Raw genomic sequence first — 23164 nt, 5'->3', positions numbered from 1 at the left:
CATCGTCGCCATAAGACCTATCTGTGTCGGTGCGACGTAAAGCCCTTAGCAAAAAAACACCTTTGCCTCGTAATGCAATTGCCTCCATCGTCTTGTTATGACGTTCAAACTCTTTCAACTCTTGTTTCGCTTCTTCTACAGCCTTAACAGTTCTTGCTACAGCACTAGCACCGCACAGCAATGACCCTAAAGCTGCTAGGCCAGCAAACAGCGCAGGAAGAAATCCTCCTCGTTTTGGTACAGGAATAATTCGTGCACGATTACTAAACATTGCTCTGCACTTTGGAAAAATTCTCGCTCTTGCTGCGCGTAGTGCCTTAGTAATAGCTACACGCGGATTGTATTCCCCTCGAATAGCTTTTTGTGCAGCCTTTATAACAACTTTCCATCCGACAGTTTTCTTCTGCTTCATGTCGTTTGGATATCGTTGTTTCACCATTCTGCACACGACTTTACTCGTTAAGGGCAAATAATAAACTAACTGTTACCTCTTGTTTTGTTTATATTACTATTGCCCACTTTATGATTCAGTTAACATGAAGATTATAAAGCAGCAAGATACACTACCTGTTAGCGACATTGTGCAACATCGCTTACCTAGTTGTAGTACAACTACAAGAAAACGTCATGGAACGTTGTTTCCTATTATTGTTCGATGTATTATATCAGGCCCGTCGGGATGCGGGAAAACAAATCTTTTACTTACACTCATTACTTCTTTAAATGGTATACGCTTCGAGAATATTTACGTTTTCGCAAAGTCACTCTATCAACCGCTATATACTATTCTACAAACTGTAATGCACGATCTGGTTTAAGATGGAATAAAATATTTTGAATTTAATTCACATGAGCAAATACCATCACCGGACGATGTGCTTCCTAATTCTCTTATGATCTTTGACGATGTCGCAACAGAACAGCAAAACGTTATTCGTGCATTCTTTAGTTTGGGATGTTGATTGCATCCATTTATGCCAAACATATTCTCGTGTGCCTAAGCAGTTGATACGCGACAACGCAAATGTTATTGTACTTTTTCGGCAAGATGAGTGCAACATGCGACATGTGTATGATGATCATGTTAACACTGATATGACATTCAATGACTTTAAACGTATGTGTGCTACATGTTGGTATCACATCGTTAGAGCCTTTTAGTTATTGATAAAGAAAGTGATGTTCAGCATGGACGATATCGCATGGGTTTCGATCATTTTGTATGCATTAACACAGAATTACAGTAACTACTTGGTCAAAACCCATCATCATGTTAACATATAGCAAGGAGATTACAAAGAGTATCATCCAAACTCGAAACAATATTCGACGAAAATTTAACGAGGTTAAACGTATTCAAGCAGACGCGGATTTATTTTTATAAACGCAACTAAGTACACCACTCAAAGAAATTTTTAATTCTACTTCATTGCCGCAGTCAACTTCAAGTGTTGCTTCTATGCAAACGTCATGTGATAAAGAGAAGCATGAAGAAGAAGAGAAGCATAAACAAGAGAAGCAAGATGAGGAAGAGGAGAAGCAAGATAAAGATCAAGAATAGGACAAGGAAGAAGATCTTAGCGATACTTCACCATCTAAGCGTGTTGAGTTTTTTTATTGCTGAAACACCTACTACATCGACGCAAGATCTACCACCTTTGTCTGAGGTTATGATCACGCCAGAGTATCGTAATCAGTTTAGAACTTTTATTCAAGACACCTATGGATCTCTCTTTGCACTTTATATACAAAACATTTTCACAGGGCAAACTGACACCACCTACGGTATTCGCTACGAAGACGACTGTTTCTGGATAGGAAATTCAAATGTTAAGTTTAATACCAACAAACTTATTGTAAAAGGTGTTACCTATAAACCTACGAAAGGACTCTTAGAACTTCTTTTCTCACGAATACCTGACAAGGATATAATTTTACAAGATGATCTTAAAAAATATAAAGCAATACTTTTTGCTACTGACATAACACGACGTAATTACAAGAGAATAGAAGCTGTAAATGCAAATAAGAGTTACAAGTATCGGGAGTTTATTTCTAAGCTGTTTCCGACTGCACGTGGTCTTGATGTTATCTACAAGCCTTTATTGCCGTATGTAGATGTAAGATATTAGAATGATCCAAACTTATTTGTTGAACGATCAGAACTTCTAAGAGCATCCCAAGATGATGGTCACACAGGCCACGAATCAGAAATTCTAGAAATAGAGAGAGAATTACGACATGCCGGTATTATTTTGTAATGGCTCATCAAGAGAAGATCTCCCCTGTAAATGTAAACATTGCACATGAGTTACACAAAGCAGCACGTCACACCTACTGTCGCAGACGCGTTATTACAAGAGGAAAAGGTGATCTCTGGCAAGCAGACTTAGTAGAAATGATTCCATATGCCTCTAGCAATAAGGGGTATAAGTATCTACTTACTGTTATCGATGTGTACTCGAAGTTTGCTTTTGCACAACGTGTGCGTTCTAAGACAGCAGCCCAAGTCAAAGAAGCACTTAAACATATTGTTGAAGAATCGAAACGCTGCCCAAGGCTTCTTCAAACTGATCAAGGTAAAGAGTTTTACAACAAGGATTTTTCTTCTTACCTCAAGTTACTTGGCATTCAACACTACTCTACGTTCAACAATCTCAAGGCAAGTGTTGTAGACTGCTTTAATCTTACACTGAAAACAATGATGTGACGGGAATTTACAGCACAAGGTTCATATCGTTGGATTGATCTGCTACCTAGACTTGTATCTACGTACAACGATACACCTCACCGCACTATCGGAACAAATCCACGTGTTGTTATAAGGAATACACCTCGCCTAGATGCTATTCACCTTGTAATTAAAACTGCTGATCCACGCCGCTATCGCTTTAAAGAAGGTGATTTTGTTCGCATCAGCAAACACAGGTCTATCTTTTGCAAAAGTGTACACTCCCAACTGGAGCACTGAAATTTTTCAAATCAGGAGTGTTAAGTTTGCAAATCCAGTTACGTATTTACTTCGCGATCTCAGAGGACAGCCTATTGAAGGAGGATTCTACATTGAAGAATACCGGGCGAGTTGGCCGTGCGCGTAGAGGCGCGCGGCTGTGAGCTTGAATCCGGGAGATAGTAGGTTCGAATCCCACTATCGGCAGCCATGAAGATGGTTTTCCGTGGTTTCCCATTTTCACACCAGGCAAATGCTGGGGCTGTCCCTTAATTAAGGCCACGGCCGCTTCCTTCCAACTCCTAGGCCTTTCCTATCCCATCGTCGCCATAAGACCTATCTGTGTCGGGGCGACGTAAAGCCCCTAGCAAAACATTGAAGAACTGCAGAAAACAAAATATCCTCATCACTATTTAGTTGAAAGTCTTATTCGACGTCGTGGCAATAAACTGTATGTTAAATGGCTTGGTTTTAATAAGAGCTTTCATTCATGGATTAATAAAGAGGATGCACTTTAAATTTTGTGTGTGTTTTTAACTCTCGATCCTCTACCTCTCCCTTCTTCTAAGTTAGCATTATTACTTATTCGTCTACTAATGTCATTCCACGCCATCTCTCCGCTGACAGCTCGGAACATACCACTTAGTCGAGCAGCTGTAGGATTAATATTAAACAACACCTGTAATATGTTTTGTCAATTCATATTTATGTTAGAATATATACATACATTTTTTCTTCAAGTAAATCTGTTTTATCCTTTCTTTATTTTACTGCCTTTGCCACTACCTAGTAACAGTTTTCCTTTTATTGTACCGACAACAACAAGTGCTCCTATCATCTCAGCAACTGTAGCACTAAGTGACGACACATGCAGCATAGCTTTACGAAGTAGATTTTTATCAGCTGCACGTCTTAGCTCAGGATTGTTTTGTCGATAAGCAAGGTTATGCTCTTTGCAGGCAGCATCTAACATATTAATACCAGGAACAATTCGTGCCAAGCGAACGTCAAGTCGTGTTCTAGGGCCGCAGTACTCATAACTAGGAAGATGAAGCTCGAAGGGAAGAAGATCTATCACTTTATTGATGACCTCATGCCCAGCATGCTTCCTCACCTTTCTCCCAGCACGTTTCTTCGCCTTTTTCTTGTTTACTCTCTTCGCAGCCATGATAAGTGTTTATAAGCGAAGCCAACTCGTTAGTTTTAGGTCCGTGATACAGTTTAATCAGTTGACATGTACAACACTGTCTCACAGAAGGTCTCCTACGTAAACTCACGTGTTCATGATGTAAACTACACGTTTGAAGCTCTGACAAAGCAGGATCTTGTGTCCAATCACGAGGCACCTTATCCCAAATCTTCTTTACAGCATTCGCAGCTACATTAACCAAAAATGCCTTTGGTAATGCATTTAACTCTTCTTCAGTAAAAGTGTTTAGTTTCTTTTTGTATGCATAAAACTTTACGATTGCCTTTTCAACTCCGTTACACTTAGTATCTGTTAGAAATGACATGATGTCTTTACTCTACACATGTTTCTTTCACACTAACGTTATTTCGACATTGCAGTTTACATATGATGTTCACCTCCCGGCATGCACTACAACACAACCAATCAAAGAGCATGCACACATGTTGTAAAGACTGTTTACTTGTTTCTCTACTTTGCTCCTTCGGAAGAGTTTTAAATGAAGGACACCCTAATTCATGCATGTCGATAATTTCACACGATGATGGTAGATAATCACGCAACCATTCCTTCTTTTCACAACCGTTTAAAAAAACAAGACCTGCTCTTGACATATGTGCGTTCATCATTAAAGATAGAAAACGATAAGGTATTCCTGTTTCTTCGCACTGCAAACCTATTTTTGTCAATCCATTGAGTCTGCTTTTTATCTTCATATGTTTGCAAACAGTAAGGGAAAGGTGGACTAAATACTAAACTAACAAGTTTTGGTGCCCACAACACACTGCAATCTAACACAGCCACCTTTTAAAACACAAATTTGTTGCTGTTTACTTTAAAGCCTTGTACATCAACTATTAATGTTCTCGTCATGTTTGCGCTCTACTCTCTATCACTGTATCTCGAAGACTAAAGCTTTCAGTCAACGATCAAGTCTAAACATGCACAACTATGATGACGTCATCACCGCAGGTTAATAGTTCGTGCTTACTCCAGCCTTCGCGATGGATGTTTAAACTTGTTCGATAGAACTATGCCTTAACAGAGGAGAAGGCCATAACAGCCCATGTATAGCCGCCATCTTGTGTAGTAGCCTCTAAGCTAGCTTTCATCATAACACCAGCCGCCATCTTGTGCAGTGGCAGCTAAGCTAGCTTTCTCCATAAGAGCCTGTGTATAGCCGCCATCTTGCGCAATCGCCCCTATGTTGTCTCATAAGAGCCCATGTATAGCCGCCATTTTGCGCAATCGCCCATGGATGGCATCTCTAACAGCATCTTAGTTTAAAAACTAAGTTGATAGTGTGTTGAAAAGGGCAGCTTGCTTTATGACTATGATCGTAATAAGGGCAGTTTGTTTACTTGCGGCGTGGCTAAGTCCCGCCCTATAATGTTTTACTTCCGTCAAGGTAGTAGTAGTAAGCCATGTGCATGTAGTTAAAGATGGCGGCTGACAGTTGTCAAAATATCACGGGGAATTTGGCAAATTGCCCGCCACCACATTTCGAAGGTAGTAGCTAATGATGGCGGCACGATGCTCTGTTGATTAAAGATGGCCGCTGTCAAAATTCACGTGGTTTTGTTTACAAACAAGAGTATGTGGAATTTCAAATTACCCTCCACCACATGCATAAGGATCTTCATAACAGCAGCCGCCATCTTGTGCAGTAGCCTCTAAGCTAGCTTTCTTCATAAGAGCCCATGTATAGCCACCATCTTGCGCAAGCATCCGTAGGGCGTCTCATAAGAGCCTATGTATAGCCGTCATCTTGTGCGAGCACCCCTAGGCCATCTCATAAGAAGCTATGTATAGTCGCCATTTTGTAGAATTAGATAGGCGCCATCTTGCGCAAGCGTCCCTACGGCGTCTCATAAGAACCTATGTATAACAGCCATCTTCCGACCGCCATCTTGCGCAAGCGCCCTTAAGCCGTCTCAAAAGGAGCTGTGTATAGCGCCGTCTTGTAGAATTGGATAACCGCCATCTTGCCCAATCGTCCGTAAGCCGTCTCATAAGAGTCTAAGTATAGCAGCAATCTTGCGGGCACCATCTTGCGCAAGCGCTCTTAACACGCCTCATAAGGAGCTGTGTATAGCCGCCATCTTGTGCAATTGGCGTCGGGAAGGGCATCCGACCGTAAAACTGAGGTTAGGCCCTTGCATGAGGTTAGGCTTGCTGTCTTGCACGTGAAAGTAAGGCTAAGCCCCTCCAAGATGGTGGATGTGAGGTTAAGCTCGCTTTCGGGTGTCAGGAAGGTGATCCGGCCGTAAAACTGAGGTTAGGCACCTCCATGAGGTAGGCTTGTGCTCTTACGAGTAAAAAGTTAGGTTAAGCCCCCTACAAGATGGTGGATGTGAGTTTAAGCATGCAGTCTTAGCCAGCGCAGTCAATGAGGTGGAAGCCTCACCCGAGAGCCTGAGGGGGAGGTGGCTGCGGAACTGTCCTCTTATACTACTCAACCGATACGAGAGTGCTGCCACCTACGGACATTATACATAAAAACCCGCTCTTTTCAAATATGGTTAGACTCGCCGAAGAAGGAATGCTTCTTGCTCTCTTTTCGCCCTTAGTATATCTGGGCTTTTGGTGCGCGAAAAGTGGAAAAAATTCCATGACATTACACAATTTCATTATACCACGGGTATCATTTCCGGATTTGGTATTCCTAATGTTCAGAAAAATTCGAGGAATATGAATCTCTTGATTTTATAATTTTAATTCGCCTCTAAATGGTCTAAACCACTGAAGCGTGATTGAAGAAATACTTTTCCCCCTCCAATACGACATAGACGTGTAGCTTCGTATCTTCCCACGGTCTAGCACAATCTTTCCATTTTTGGCCAGAAGAGATTTGATTACATGACAATTCCTTTAAATTTACTGGTCGTTTCACTGTACCAATCCAAGTTAATTTTTTTTTGCTAGGGCCTTTACGTCGCACCGACACAGATAGGTCTTATGGCGACGATGGGATAGGAAAGGCCTAGGAGTTGGAAGGAAGCGGCCGTGGTCTTAATTAAGGTACAGCCTCAGCATTTGCCTGGTGTGAAAATGGGAAACCACGGAAAACCATCTTCAGGGCTGCCGATAGTGGGATTCGAACCTACTATCTCCCGGATACAAATCCAAGTTAAAATTTAACTCTAGATAATTATCTAATTTTAGAAATTAGCCATGAATATGCTCGAATCCATCCGAAACTCTCCCCTAGGATCTTGCATATCTGCATTCCTTTCTTGTCCAAAGAGATTGCAATTCAAATTCAGCGCTCTTGTCTCGTGGGTAAGAAACATGAAGAACACACTGGGTGCTCATCAAGTTGTGATGAGAAAAGGATGCTCCTTCCACAACAACGTATCCCGCGGATAGGTTGGCTAGTAAATTTGGGTATCCCTTTCGATGACTGTGAATGATGGGTTCAGTTTCTTCCGATAAAACTCGAGCAACGTGTATCCTCTTGATACATTTAAAAGCGACTGAAATATGCATCTGAATGTTAGCTCCAAGTCGGGTCTTGACAAGGGGTTTCAGTGGCAAGAAGCAATCGAAAAATGTATTATTATTACTTTTTTGTCTCATCGACACAGATAGGTCTTATGCCGACGATGGGACAGGAAAGGGGTAGGAGTGGGAAGGAATCGGCTGTGGCCTCGATGAAGATAGAGCCCCAGCATTTGCCTGGTGTGAAAACGGGAAACCACGGAAAATCATCTTCACGCCTGTGACAGTTGAGATCGAATCCACTATGTTCCCGAATGCAAGCTGACAAGTACATAATCGAAAACAAGCTACACAGAAAAACCATATGTGAATTATTCTTGGACAGCCCTACGTCTGCCTTCTGTTACTTACCTTTTCGTAACGGTCAACAGGGTCTGTGGATGAGTGGAGACGCGACGTCAACTCTGCGACATTTCAACAATCGCAACTACTCCATGTTAGAAGGCCTCTGCAGTTTGATACCACTTAACGCTTCTCTCAGCTCTGCATGATACTGACGTGCATTTGTGGTTCAGAGAAGTTCTGTTTTCACGTCTGATCGCTGTTCGGCCTTACTTATTCATATCTTAGAGCGTAGCACACTAACATTTTTGCGAGTTGTTAACCAGCCACCAGTACACACAGACGCTATCAGACGATGGCGTTCAGTAGAATGTGACACAGGTTTTCAAATGTATACACTGAACTTGCAGTGCTCCCACATGTTCGGAAGATACAAAACGTTTACCATGATCTATGAAACGCTGCGAAGTAATAACGAGCGAAGGAAGAATGATTGGTAAATATCAGGAACACCTTATGTTGTCATGTACACTGCAATATATGAATCATGTTATCCGGTAACTAACTAATTACACTTAAGAAAATGGAAATTGCAAGATATGGAACGATGCCATGTAGGTATGTAAACGATCAAAGTTTCAGACCCATTGGATTGTTGCTACAGGTCTCCCCACGTGATTGGTCGCGGAGGAATCAACTCCAGTATACGGACTCTGGTGTAGCGCAGTTGACTTGCAGTCTGTGCGGTGAAGTGTTCCCCGTCAAACATGTCTCGACGACAGAGAAGAGCACGCTATCAACAACTGTCGCCGTTTGAGAGGGGTCGGATAATTGGGCTATGTGAGGCTGGGTTATCGCTAAGGACTGTAGCTGCACGTGTTGGCCGACAGGCATCTACGGTACAACGTGTATGGCAGCAGTGGTCAAATCAAGGTACCCACACTCGTAGACCTGGCACAGGCCCAGCGTGACAGACAACTGTGAGAGAGGATCGCCGCATCATTCGGATGGCCCGCATGGAATCCCATGCAACAGCAGCGCAAATTCGAGCAGCTGTGGCACCCCACGTTACACAACAAACAGTTGGTAATCGCCTGCGTGCAGCTGGCTTACGAGCCCGTGTCCCTACAGAAGTTGTTCCATTGACACCACAACAGCGACGTGTAAGGCTGGCCTGGTGCCGAGAAGGATCGACGTGGGTCGACGAATCCATAGGGTCGTCTTTAGTGAAGAATCGCGCTTCTGTCTTGCCCGCAGTGATCGCCGGAATCGTGTGCGCCGACATAATGGGTAGAGGGGCCGCCCAGATCTTATTGTCAAGAGGCACACGGGGCCAACACCAAGCATTATGGTCTGGGGAGCTATTGGCTTTAATGTGAAATCACAATTAGTGCTTGTTGAGGGCACTATGACTGCTCGACAGTACGTTGATAGGGTACTCAATCCAGTGGTTGTCCCTATGATGGCGAACATTGCTAATGGGATATTTCAACAGGACAATGCCCTGGTTCACACTGCACGCATCTTCAGAGAAGCTCTCCACGACATCACAACCTTAGAATGGCCCGCCAGATCCCCGGACCTCAGTTCTATTGAGCATGTGTGGGACATGATGGGTCGACAACTGGCCAACCGTCCTCAGCCACCCACAACTCTGGAACTACTGACCCGTGCAGTGCAGCAAGCATGGGCCACAATTCCTCAGGAAGCGATCCAGGGCTTTATTGACTCCATGCCTCGACGAATTCATCAACTCGTGGTGGGCATATCCTGTAGTGATTGTTGTCCAAACTTGCGGTCAGAGGGACCTGGAAGTGTAATCATCGAATCACAACCTAACCCTCGTCCAGCATGTTCAATTGCAGTAATGTAGCGCCACTCGTTATGGGTGTTGCAATTTCCATTTTCTTCAGTGTAAATAATAGTCTGAGGGTTGTCTGGTTGTCTATTATCAAACACGCCTGTTCTTATAATGCAGTCAGGTTTGAATTCAATTCTATGTTTATTCGGTTGATGAGAAAGTATCCTCGTCTTCTATCTGCAACATTATCACTGCGGTCAATAGAAATCTTCCGGTAACCATCATATATCACTCACTACGCGCATTTCTACATGGAGAACTTGTTCATGTAACCATACTTGCACGGAGCCTGATATTTTCTTCGGTGCGATTTTCAAAAATAACTAGGTTATACCAGACCTGTTCAAGAAGACAGATAATTCATGAATTTAAAAACAAAATATTGCAAGGCATGTATACAGGGTTATTCACCTAACATGTTACACAGAAATAACTTCTAAACCGTTAAAGATATCGACATTCTGTTTTTATATTCATACATGGTACCCAGGGACTTGTAAAACAACGTGCTACTTAATCTCATGAGGTGATTAATAACCGAGATATTGATACTAACTCCATATTTTTAAATGGAACGGCACGCATTCATACAGCTGGCCTAAAAGATCAACTGCGTACAAGTTCAAATATGTAAGTATTTTCAAAATCGGACAATTACTTTTTGAGATATAAATATGAACAGCATGCACGGTTTTGCTGCCGCATCAGACGGCGTGAAGTCGGGCAAGGACATATTGCTACAGTGCGTGAATGCCAAGTTTTCTCATTTGACTCCCTTACAGGGAATATCCACAGTTTGTGTATTAAGCAGCCGTAATACACACACAGTACAAGAACACAGTGTAATTAAGACACATTTGTCAGTCAAGGAATGCATCTGATCGTCGTTCCTCTCGTCTGTTAGTCTGTATTACGGGCCGATAAAGTTAGCTTTTAGGCCCCTTTAAACACCAAGCAGTCTGTATAACGTTTTTGTTATTTAAGATGCGCGAAGATACAACGCTGCCGCCCTACGGTCGTGCATTCCTTTACTCATATTGTAAATGGAATGAAATGCTGAACGAATGAAATAATACACCCAACGGCTTGATTGCGGTAAATGTTCAAAATGCGCCCTGCCCCTTCCCCACCTTTTCTACTTCGATGCCCATTTCGCAATGGCGTAGTAGTGACTTTTGGACTTTGTTCAGTATGTGTGATGTGGCAGGAACGACCTGAAAAGCTGCCTGAATCTGGTACAAGTTCATATTATGTTTCTACGGAGCTCGAATAAACTAAAATCTTCACGTAATCTCACAAGAAAACATCCATGGGAGTTAAATCGGCCGACCGCGAAGGCCATTTAACTGGCTCACCACGACCTACGAGCTCCATGAATAGTGATTGTTTATGAGCTGCGTGACACGACGAGTGAAGTACGGTGGAGAGCCATCATGAGACAGACACATTCACTGCCGAATATTCAGAGGAACTTCTTCTAATAATCCAGGCAGTGATTCTACCAAGAACCGGTAGTATTCCTCACCGTTCAGGTGAGGAGGAAGGATGGTACGGTCCAAGTAAATAGTCACCAACAATGTCGGCCGAAACACTAAAACGATGATAATTTTTATTTTTGTAGTGGTTTAACGTCGCATTAACATATTGAAATCTTTGGCGACGCAAGGATGGGAAAGCACTAGGATTGTGCCGGTAGCGGCCGTGGCCTTAATTAAGGTACAGACCCAGCATTTGCCTGGGGTGAAAATCGGGACCACAGAAAACCATCTTCTGCTGAAACGTGCTCACTACTGGCACATGTGGGTTTTCTTCCTCCATAAAATGCCGATTTATGGAGCTTATCACGCATTCTCTTGAAATATAGCTTCATCCGTGGAAAGACGTGTGGAAGATTTTCGCAGTTGTTTAAGACCCACCTTGCAGAGGTTAGACATTGTGGGTAATCCAGCGGTGTTAGATCTTGAACCGATTGATATCGATAAGGGTGCACCAATTGTTGATCCTTCCATACCCTGCAAACCATCATTGTAATATTTTCTTCCTATGGAATTGCTTGTTGTACTCTTGTTGTTGCAGTTGTTGTTGTTCTTGTTGTAAGTTATAGTTTAAATTTTTAAATACTTTAGGTACGTGTGTATTTGTATATGATGGTGTGTTAATGTCAAGCTAGTAGTAAGCTCAGAGTATAGTATTGTAAGCCGTAGTGTTAAGCACTAAAATACTTAAGTTGTGTGTGAAATTGTATATGATGATGCTGGATTTAGAATTTTATACTACTAGTATTTCTTGTAATATTTTCTTTCCATGGAATTTCTTGTTGTACTCTTGTAGTAGTTGTTGTTCTTGTCGGGTAATTATGTTTAAACTTTACTATCACAGTACTCTAAATGATCATTGCCACGGGGATATTTCCGAATTGCGATGTATTTGTTGTTGTTAATAATAATAATAATAATAATAATAATAATAATAATAATAATAATATGAGAAGCGTCAACATTCCCTGCGGCAGACCTCGGGTATTTATTCTAAGGTTGTTTCATCAAACTATGGGCTCCGTATCGATGTCGCTCTGCCAGTGTCGAGGATATGAGGCTCGCAGTCACCTGTCATTGGACAACAAGGTTCAATGATGAGGTTGGCGGCGATTAGGGTGCCGGACGCCACAAATCCGTGTGGCTTCTTTCCCGTTGCCATTCACAGCCCCATAGGTTAGTTGCACATCACCAGTTTCATAGTTGTTGTACCGAAATGGAGCCATTATCTTAGTAATTTCTGTTGCAAACTTAGTAGCCATTCTGTGTAGAAAAAAGCAACATAAAAAGAAAAGCTGCCTTCTGGGCCTGGGAAACGACTGCTCGAAACGGACGAGAAGCTTATGCATTCGCACTGAGCATTATCTCTGTCTCCATTTATCATACACAGCACTTTCCCTCCCTTCTCTTACCTCCTCTGAAGCCTAGCAGCGGGCAGCAGCTTGCGCTCTGGCACAGAAAATACAGTGAGTTCGTCAATTTGAATCGCGCGCCCGGAAGTAACGGAGTAACCTCATTTTCTCAGAACGAAACACAACTCTCCTCCAATCCAATTGCGCAGTCATTCTTTACATAACACAAAGAGTACCGTGATTGTTTGTCGGTATAATTAAGTTACACTTTTGCATACATTAACAGAACTTACGCAAACGTTAAAGATATTCAGATACCGGGCGATACTGTAATTTTTCGAAGTGACGTTGGTTGAAGCCTCCATCCTGCATCATGCAACATCACGGTGGGATCATAACCATGCTTATTTACACGCCTAGAGGATTAGATACTACTGAGATTTCTAATTTAGTTGGTCGATCATGTAATTTACCACAAAACACTTAAATCAAATGATTAAATCTTTTCCTCTCAAGAACAGTTTAAAAGAAATTTCAAGAAAATTTGTGCCTATCTCATTCTGCCTTCGAGCACGCCAACTGATATGCGCTTTGGCGGCGCTTGTCTGAGTATGTGAGCCAGATCTCATGGGCACCGATTTTTGACATAAGACACTGAAAAAAAAACTGTTTTGCTTGGGTTTGTGGGTTTTATATGTGTTATTAAGAACTGAGAGTGTGTCAGTTGGCGCGTGACGCAACGCAACGCAACGCTTCAAATACATCCACTAGAGTGCAGCATCTAACAAGAATATCCGGACTGCTTTATATTTCAGCCACTAGCATTTAGCAACTTCAACGTAAACATCACCCAGTCTAACCAATATAGTGTGCCCTTTTCAAGGCACCCAATGTGGTGGTCTTCTTTCTTGATATGTGCGCCGGCTGCTCCTGCAAATAATGACATTTAAAAATACCTACCGCCTCATGTAGACTGTTCTCCTCAGGCGTGGTGCGTTCTTGGATCCCTCGGGTTGATGGGCCACAGGTCGATCGGGGGTGAGGAAATGAAAGATGGGGTAAACTAAACTATTAAATGACGGTACCCAAAGACTGAATTTAAATTTAAATAAATAAAATGGTTTATTTAACAAAATTTGCAAAGTGTAAAATGAAAGTAAAATGTTGTAAAATAAAATAATATGAAATGCAATTAAAATTTAAAACAATTAAAAGATGTGCATTACAATAAGTTAATTATCTGCCTTAATAAATTTCGACTGAAGGTCGATTAAATTTAAATATTCTGGATTACATCGAACCACGATGACGTGACCACATTTAAAACTCTGGTCAGAAATACAGCCTCATTTGAATAAATGATTTGCAATACCTTGGAAAATGTCCTCTCAAAATAAATTTGAGTAATTAATTAGTTGATTTGTTAATTCATCAAATTGACATTGACTTTGAGGTGTCTATCAAATATTTAACCCATATTCAAATTCAGTTGGGAAACACCCAACTCTAAAATAATAATAGAATGCACTAACCATGTGTAACAATAAAAGAAGAGAGAAAAAACCATGAACATGGTACTTTATCCGTTATATAACCTTTGCCACATACTTAAGCTACTCGTGGCTAAAACAAGAAAGTTTATTGAACCAAAAACCTGAGTGCTACCATCACTCATTTAATTAGTTAAACCTTACTTATTTAACTGTGATAGTCTGGACGCTTAAAATACTTAAATTTATTAGGCCAAGTGCCTCAAGTTTACATCTCAAATGAAAGCGATCCCTTTACATCGTTAACCTTACCTAGTTTGCTGCTGCCTGCATTTTTATTGCGAATGCATACTCGTGTGGTACCAACTCTAGATGGAGGCAGATTCCATCTTATTTATGTAACTCATTTGCGGCACTTGTGATACAACTGCTTATTAAAGATCGCTTCATTTGCTTAACTGAAATGTAGTGGATTTCTAAGGCTTGGTGATTACTAACGGTCTTCTGGTGTGAGCATACCACTACTGTGGTTTTGACTATGAACTAATCGATGATCTATTACCCTAACACATGAAATCTTATTTACATAAATGAACATGTCAATGGAGAAACACTGCTCCCAAGAAATAATGAAATTAAAATAACCTGACTACACCTATTTTATTTACATAAATTAAATACAAACACTATTCACGTATCACCAGATTCTAAAATAATACGGTGACAAAATATATGCAAAGAAAGGATATTATAACAAAAATCCAGATCCCAAAAATCGCTGCCTAATAAAATTTTAAAATAAAAAATGCGCAATATCGAAATATAAAATATTACCCTGATCCAAGTAGCAGAATTATGTGAATTTGATGGCAATCTTCTAACCTCAGACGAAAAATGTCTGGCCATGACACTATTCAATCTTTACGGACAATAATTATTGGTATTACATGTCATCAATGATTATACATGAATGTCGAAACACACATTGATCGGTCGCTCTGTTCACAATTCACCTCGGACTCCAACTTGCATATTTCCGAGCATCTGTTTTCCCTGGAAACTATTTGAAGCAATACAGGCTTTTCACCTACAACCATCACACATGTCGTCGCATATTTAACACTCTCGGTTAAATTATTCATCTCTCAATTCTATTTATTCATCAATATTCTCACCGGGCGAGTTGGCCGTGCGCGTAGAGGCGCGCAGCTGTGAGCTTGCATCCGGGAGATAGTAGGTTCGAATCCCACTATCGGCAGCCCTGAAAATGGTTTTCCGTGGTTTCCCATTTTCACACCAGGCAAATGCTGGAGCTGTACCTTAATTAAGGCCACGGCCGCTTCCTTCCAACTCCTAGGCCCTTCCTATCCCATCGTCGCCATAAGACCTATCTGTGTCGGTGCGACGTAAAGCCCTAGCAGTGTTTCTCCATTGACATGTTCATTTATGTAAATAAGATTTCATGTGTTAGGGTAATAGATCATCGTAACTCATCGTACGGCCTCGCTCGTATCAGGCGGGCGAAATAACTGTGTCGTTCACATCTCCATTTTTTACGACATTATTCATGACATGTTCCAAATATCACATTTTCCATTTTTCAACGCAGATCATCAGGGATATTACTATTACTTTGCTCGTTATTTTGATCATCTACCGTTTCACACATTATGAAATATTAGAGCTAACTTATCAATGGCTTCCTGTCACTAATTATTTAACTGAAATAACGAGATTGCCTCTCAAAATCACGGCTATCGAAATGTGTAACCACTTTTACATAAAGAAATTAAATTTTGCGTATCAACCATATCGTCGCTAAGTACAAAGTATGAGAGCTACCGGAAACGGTCATCTGAATAATGATTACATAACATGAAATAATAAACTGGATGCGCTAATAGCAAAAGTGAACATTTAAACTAACATGGCGGTATCTACAAAATCAAAACGTCAACAAAATAACACTCATTACCATTGTTATTATTATTATTATTATTATTATTATTATTATTATTATTACGATCATGATTTTTATAATTACTATCATTGTGACACTATGGCATTTATATTCCGAGTCATCAAATATAATCGTCGTAGTCTCACGTTTAACTCAAAAATGAAAATGATATCAAACTATAATTAATACCATCCGACACGTGAATTATTTACAATCCTATCTAAAATTCTAAACTACATTTTTGATCATCGGTTGTTCATAGTCCTACATATTTACATATTTATATTCTGCTCATTTACCTTATTTGTGCTGGAGGCAGGTCGGATCACCCTCCGGCCTCCGTCATGATGAATTTAGTACTCCATCTTCAAGCTGATGTGGTTATCCGAGATGTCACACGCACAAACTTGATGCATTTTTACGATAGCGTTGCACACGTCTGCATTTATATTAGCACTCGCATTTTAACACTCCTATGAAGATTATTCAATGACACTGCATTGAGCATCTGACGTGAAGTTGAAAGTCTGGACTCCGCTACCTGCCTAGCCTCCTACTGTCGTCTCTCTCACCCCTCTCAGTTTGTTTGTGTAAAGGATTATTAGTTATTCACCTTCTCTGACCATAACACTGGACTCAAGGTCTTAGTGCCGCAGCATTCCACTAGCGAAAACAAAGTCCTTCTCCCTGTAACTGGCTTGACTAATTCTGCTCCCAAATATCTTACTTGCAATAATAGTTCTATGAAAGTGTGGAAAAAAGTTAAATGTAATGTTCTCGATGATATTTGGAGAATTTTTATAATAATCGTCCTCCAAATATGACTTTTCCACGAAATATACAAGCTACACATGAACTAGGGAAAATGTTATGCAGCTACGTGTTACGAAGAGGTTCATTGTCCATCTCGGTCCTAGCATGTTATAAGTTCATTCAAGGCAAGTGTTGAGAATATAACTATCATTGTCATCTGTTAATTTAATTGCCTGATTATCTCTGCATAAACTAAAGTTGAATAAAAGTTTGTCAAAGTGTTCATTTCGGCTAAGATATTACTCACACAAGTAAATACATTACTCACTCGGATGCCAACAACTGTCTCTTATCGCGTTCCGTAGAGTCACCTCCGTACATTTAAGTTCTCCCGCAAGACTGTCGGTTCGGACAAGAGTAAATTCTCAAACAAGACTGAAGATTCGTACAAGACTGAAGGTTCACCACACTGATGTCGTTGGTTTTGTAAAGTGTCCTCCCCCACTTCGAAAATAGTCCTGTGGTAGGGATGTGGCGTAATAATCCTGCACTTGGGACCGATTTACCATACGTCCGTAGGTTAGAATTTTAGGAAATTTGTTCTAAACGTTCCTAATTTTGGTCCGATTTACGTGTTACATTGCGTTATGAGAAACGATCACAGGTTAATTTATACGATGGCGCGCGTCACTGGCTCTATTTTCTGCAAGAGTATGGCACCTTCCCGCCATGACTGTTCATTTCCTGGGCGATACCACTCTTCCATGTAAAATTGAAAATTTCTTATTTAACCACTGATTAACCACACATTTGCACTGATAAATCCTCAAATATTGTTTGGAAGTCAGGACACAATCTTTCACAGCTACTTCGGGCACCAAATCGCGAAATACTAGCTGTAGATTCCCGCTATGACAAGACATTAAAATTTGCAATTTTGTGATTGGCTGAGACGTTCGCGCTCTTGGCAGCTTGGATTCTTCCACTTTCTGCTAAGGGATGACGGGCATTATTCGTTTCTCTGTCGCACTTCTAGGTAGGGCAGATTCCGATGTGCGGATTCACGTGGGAACTGGATAGAAAGTTTCCACTTCTCGGCGGCATCATAAACATAATTGGACGTACCACTCAGGCCAGCTACTTCCTGTTCGTGCCTTAAGACGTATTCTGTGGATATATTTTCAGTCTGAACGGCGCCTGAATGTTGCTTTGTGAGACTGCAAGCTTTTCCCAGCCTTCTGCAGTATTCCCATATGCGAATTATTAAACATTTAATTTATGCATCTATTAAGCACATTCGCTTATGGGTGCAATAGCGATTTTTTCACTGTTCTGACAGCTGTTATACCTTTTAACGACAATATATTCTTCGTTCTTTCGTGTTAAAATGGAAACTTAGCGACTTATTATTTAAACTCGTATTAGCAACAGAAATACATCTTTCTCTATTTGTAACTTAACAATCTAGGATTTTCTAACGAATTTTGTTCTGTTTCATTATTGTGAGTTGGCCACACAGTTTCCTTCCCTAGCAGAACGCAAGCACAAAATATAAAAATTGCTAACTTTCCTGGTGTTTATTTTATGTCTTTACGAATACCGTACTGAATTTATTTTTGTATGTAATGTTATAGGATGAAGTGCCATTTCTAACTGATATATGTGTGTAAAGTAGCCTTGAAGTTGAAGGTAAAGCATTTTGTAAATTTCAGTTTCGCGGCAACTGAAATTGTGATCAAGTGTTTGTGTGCGCGTGAATGTTGGCGATTGCTATGTGAGGCAAGTACTTGTTACTTTCCGTGCCATTCTTATTAGTTCATATGAAGGTATCGTTCGAGGTATTGGAACAAATGCTTTTCGTGAGTAGGCCCAATACATATTTTCTTCATATTTGTTTCTGGGAAGTGGTTAATTTGTTCAGTAATGTTCTTAAAATTGGTATCTTAAGAAACATGCATTTGGATTAAAGTAAATATTCATATTACTTTTTTAAGTTATAAATTCGTTTCAGTTGACACTTCATTAAAAGAATGGTCTTGTACAACCAGCTTCTGTTGCCGAAAAATCAGCCTTCGCAGCGCCAACACGGCTGACCTTTGGTCCACAACATCCAACACAGTCCGGAGGCTACGTACCGACACGCAAGGATATCATCAAACTGTACGTAGTAAAATTGTATCACAATATTCTCGTAGACATCGCAAGAATCGACAAACAAATCGGTTAGTGTTTCATAACAAACACAAAAGAATGAAATTACTAAGATTAATTAACTATAAGCAATTTAACTAGCAACAACATGTATGAGATGAACAGCGAAACATACCTTTAAAATGCTCAAATAAAACATACGCCCTGGGCGGGAATTGAGCTCGTGAGGTTAGGACCCGTCGATACCTGTGTTTACCTACGACTCAGCTGTTTATGCCACCTGGCATAACTACGACCATGCCCGTTGGGCATCATAATGCATTAATGAACTTGTAAGGAAACACCTAATTACAAGCACTGGGAAGGGGAAGGGGTGCGGTGCGTCCGCATTAATGTCCACTACTGGATAGCATATCTGAGGAACACTCGGAGGGCAGTTTCGAATAGTTTTCTTACTGTTTATCAGAAAATTTATGCGTATCCTTTAAGGTTACTTAGGTTAAATTGCTGTGATTTGCTTAGTAATGAGTTTATAATTAATATAGTATTGAACAAACATACATTTGAAATGATTGAAATAATTATTTGCCTGACTGTATCTAAGAATCAATGAAATTGTAGTGATAAATATTGTCAATGTGTTATTACTGTATTTTCAGAATTAGGAAAGGGGTGCCTGGGTTTCTGGTTGCTGTGAATTTTTACGACGACGAAGTGACTGTGGACCTTACTGCTATGAAGTACGTTCCGCCTATGTCATCTGTTGTTGCATACAGTACAGCTTACAAAACGAATAATTATAGAATCAGGTATGTTTATTTAGTACAGCTCTTTTAGCAACATTCAGATATGTAGATTAGCTAATCAATGACTTAAATATGGTTTGTGACTAAGAAAAATATCAATCAGTATTACAACAATATCACCCGTAGGTTGTGACGTGCCGGGTCACCTTTATTTTGATGTAAATAAATACTCGCTCATTTTCCTCTCCATAAACAATATCTCTAGGGTGCCACCCTTCAAACTTATGGCTTGAAGACAATAGTTGACAATTAATAGTAATAAGTAATGGGACTCTATATACTCCCAGAGGTGGGGTGACAAAACAGTACCATTAAGTACATGCTAACTAGGAAACTACCGTAAGTATCATTAATAAGAATTTTATGAAAGTACCAATTAAAATAACGATTTATGAGGATGATAAACGTGATGGCGTATTTACGAAAACTGAACTTGCGGAAACAAAAGAAAAACTGAACGAAATCAAATTTAATAAAATGAACTGTTACGGAGGGACTTGCGCAGTAATTTATGCAATTAACTCACAATTTGTAGATTTTAATATCTGGACACGTTCGATGTAGGAGCTGCTGTTTCTTGGTCCTCTCGTACTGCCGTTGTCATCTCTCGTAGTAAGTACCAGTCCTATTTCCGATTCATACATTGCCTCCTAATTGGACGACGACTTTCCTGACCTTTACACTTCCTATAATACTCATTACATAACGTGGTAATGAGCCCTAATTTCAATATCAAAACCTTTTTGGATTGCGTTCATGGAGAGAATACACTTGTATTCTTCCGTATTACAGAAATGTAGCGTAACTAAAGATATAACAAAAACATATCCTGTTCTAGACAAGTCAAAACGGGTCTCTCGCTAACTTTATCTCTCCTCATTGAGATAGCCAGTTCTCAATGAGAGTAACTTTCAGTAATGCTCTACTCAGACGTGAAGTGAACTTGTAAAGAAAAAGGATAACCTCCTCTTGTTATCTGTCCTGTCTTCTCTCGTGTAATAAGAACTACGAGAAAGACTTTATTCCTCTCTCATTATGACCATCAGACGCTAAAACTTTCAGACGCTAAGACGTTAAGACCTTCACGAGCTCCGATGTTAAGACCTCTCGAGCTCTTGTCGTTGAATTATATAGGCACTACAATCTCCCTCCATCTCTCATATCGCATGGTCCAGTAAGATCTGATGTTCTATCCCTTCTTCTTCCTATCGTTGTGTATCCATCATCTTGTTTCGTAACGGTCGTTCACATAGGTTGAAAGTTCGCGGGCTTCGTAAGCGTCAGGTAACAACCTTCAAAAATGCTAACTGCCTCGCTCGAAATTGGTGGAGCAGGGTAAGTCTGTATACTCGATGAAGTCCTTTTCGTGGTAAAGGGCTAAAATTATCATGGTGTGTCCGGCCCACTGCCCTCGAGCTACTGGAAATTGCTGCAAGCTAGTAATACGGGTGATGTTGTAATACCTTACTCAAGACTTAACTCGTTCAGATATCATTGTTGCCGTGATACAAATAAATGAGATGATAATGTGAAATAGATGACTATAAACCCTATATATACGCATAATAATCTAGAATGACCTACAATAAATTAATTATATACATCTTTCCAATTAATTACACAATTTGATAATTTTATGTACATGCTGTGATGTTCAAAACATTACAAGGCCCGACCATTCTTCATCTCTGGAGTTCAAATTGTGTAGGCCCACTTATCAGTAGAAAGGTGTCCGGCTCCGTGGTTAATTAGTTAGCATGATGGCCTTTAGTCCAAGGTTCCCCTGGTTCGATTCTAGGCCATGTCTGGGATTTAAAACTTTCTTTGGTCAGTTCCTATGGCTCGGAGGCTGGGTTTATGTGTCTTGCCATTACAAAAATTCATTCCAGGTAGGGCATTATCCTCAGAGACGCGCACGTCTCATATAGGCGTCAAAATGAAATGCCTGAATCTGGTCTAAAATTAATAAGGTTCAAAGTGCCAATTTATATTTTAAACTTAATATTTTTCGCTAGAAAAGTGTCAGACAATTTCTGGGAGGGGCAGAGTCTTACAAAATATTCATATGTGTCTTGTTACATTTGTTATTCTTAGATTTGGAAATTATATTCTATATATTACTTATCGGTCAGAGAGGGAATCATTTTATTATAATTATGATTATTATTGTTATTATTATATATTAACCGCCGGAATTTTTTCTGGTCGTAGCAGACGATGGATATTTGAACGCGCGGTGTTGTTTTGCCTGTAGCAGTGAAACGGTACCTTCTTGGACATGGGTTCGCATTCAAAATGTTATATACTAGTAACCCCCGCCACCTCAAGCACTGAAGGTGTGTAATAGGAATTTAGATTCAAGATGTGTAAACATTATAAAAGAGTGGGGGGGAAATTGCAGCCTTTCCTCACTCCTTTCAGGATTGATGCTTTATCCATAGCCCCCGATTCTTATCACTGCAGACTAATTTTTGTACAGATTGTAGATAATCCTTCTTTTTCGCATATTTGATTCCGATCATCTTCAGAATTTCAAAAAGTTTTTTTTGCAATCAGCGTTATCGAATGCATTCCGACACGTTTGATACGTTGTGAAAAATAATGATTCTGTATGATGCAGTGGCTTACTAACAGCTTTTCAAGATGTTGTTTCATGTTTTGGAAAAATCATTATATCCAAAAAGTAAAGCAAATACGGGTAGTTTTTCATTCCAGTTGAAAGCAGAGGTTTTTTTCTGAAAGATGAACCACTACAGGATTAACAGGCACGTTTATAGATATTTTAGAATTATTCAAATTTAACATTTTAAAAATACAAAATCTTTTTGTGGTTGTTCGCCTGTAACACTTCAGTTTTTTATTAAATGTAACCATGTTGGTTTATCCTGGAGATCAGCCACATCTGAAGAATTGTACAACATTTTAAGTGAATCATTGTGTTAACTACTGCCCGGCTGAATGTTTAACTTATTGCGTAGGGCCCAGGGTACAATTTCTGGACGGTCCCGAGTTATTGACTGCCTTTTGTTAATTTCTTTTTCCACGGGGTGGATATTTGAGAGTCTTAGTACACATCTTCATTTACATACAACACATGGCACTATCAACTATCACGGGAACACTCAATAGTGAATACATATCTTAACATAGTGTTGGCTTCCAGCCGTAAAACTCGGCTTAACCCACACCAATTCGGACGCCAGATAATTAAGAAAATGCAAGAAAATAAAGATAGCCAATTAAATTTTGAAAAAGCGGATCAAGCAGCAGCTTGATTCTTTGTTTATTCCTTGACCAAGGGAATGAATAACGCAACTCAAACGCCATGTGAGGT

At 40.2% G+C, this 23164-nt stretch overlaps 1 protein-coding gene across 2 annotated transcripts in view; it reads left to right on the top strand.

Annotated features, from left to right (window-relative positions):
* Window positions 1-23164, top strand: part of LOC136862942 (amino acid transporter heavy chain SLC3A1) — a 148124-nt gene that overhangs the window by 99694 nt on the left and 25266 nt on the right. Inside the window, exon 9 of one of the 2 annotated variants that reach the window (XM_067139232.2) lies at window positions 19684-19833. The exons of the other annotated variant lie outside the window; for it this stretch is intronic. Coding sequence (XP_066995333.2) covers window positions 19684-19833 — 150 coding nt within the window. The remainder of the gene's footprint in view (window positions 1-19683; window positions 19834-23164) is intronic. 2 annotated transcript variants of the gene reach the window in all.

Source organism: Anabrus simplex, chromosome 2 (genome assembly GCF_040414725.1).
Source record: "Anabrus simplex isolate iqAnaSimp1 chromosome 2, ASM4041472v1, whole genome shotgun sequence".
Lineage (NCBI taxonomy): Eukaryota > Metazoa > Arthropoda > Insecta > Orthoptera > Tettigoniidae > Anabrus > Anabrus simplex.
This window is presented reverse-complemented; position numbering and strand designations above follow the sequence as displayed.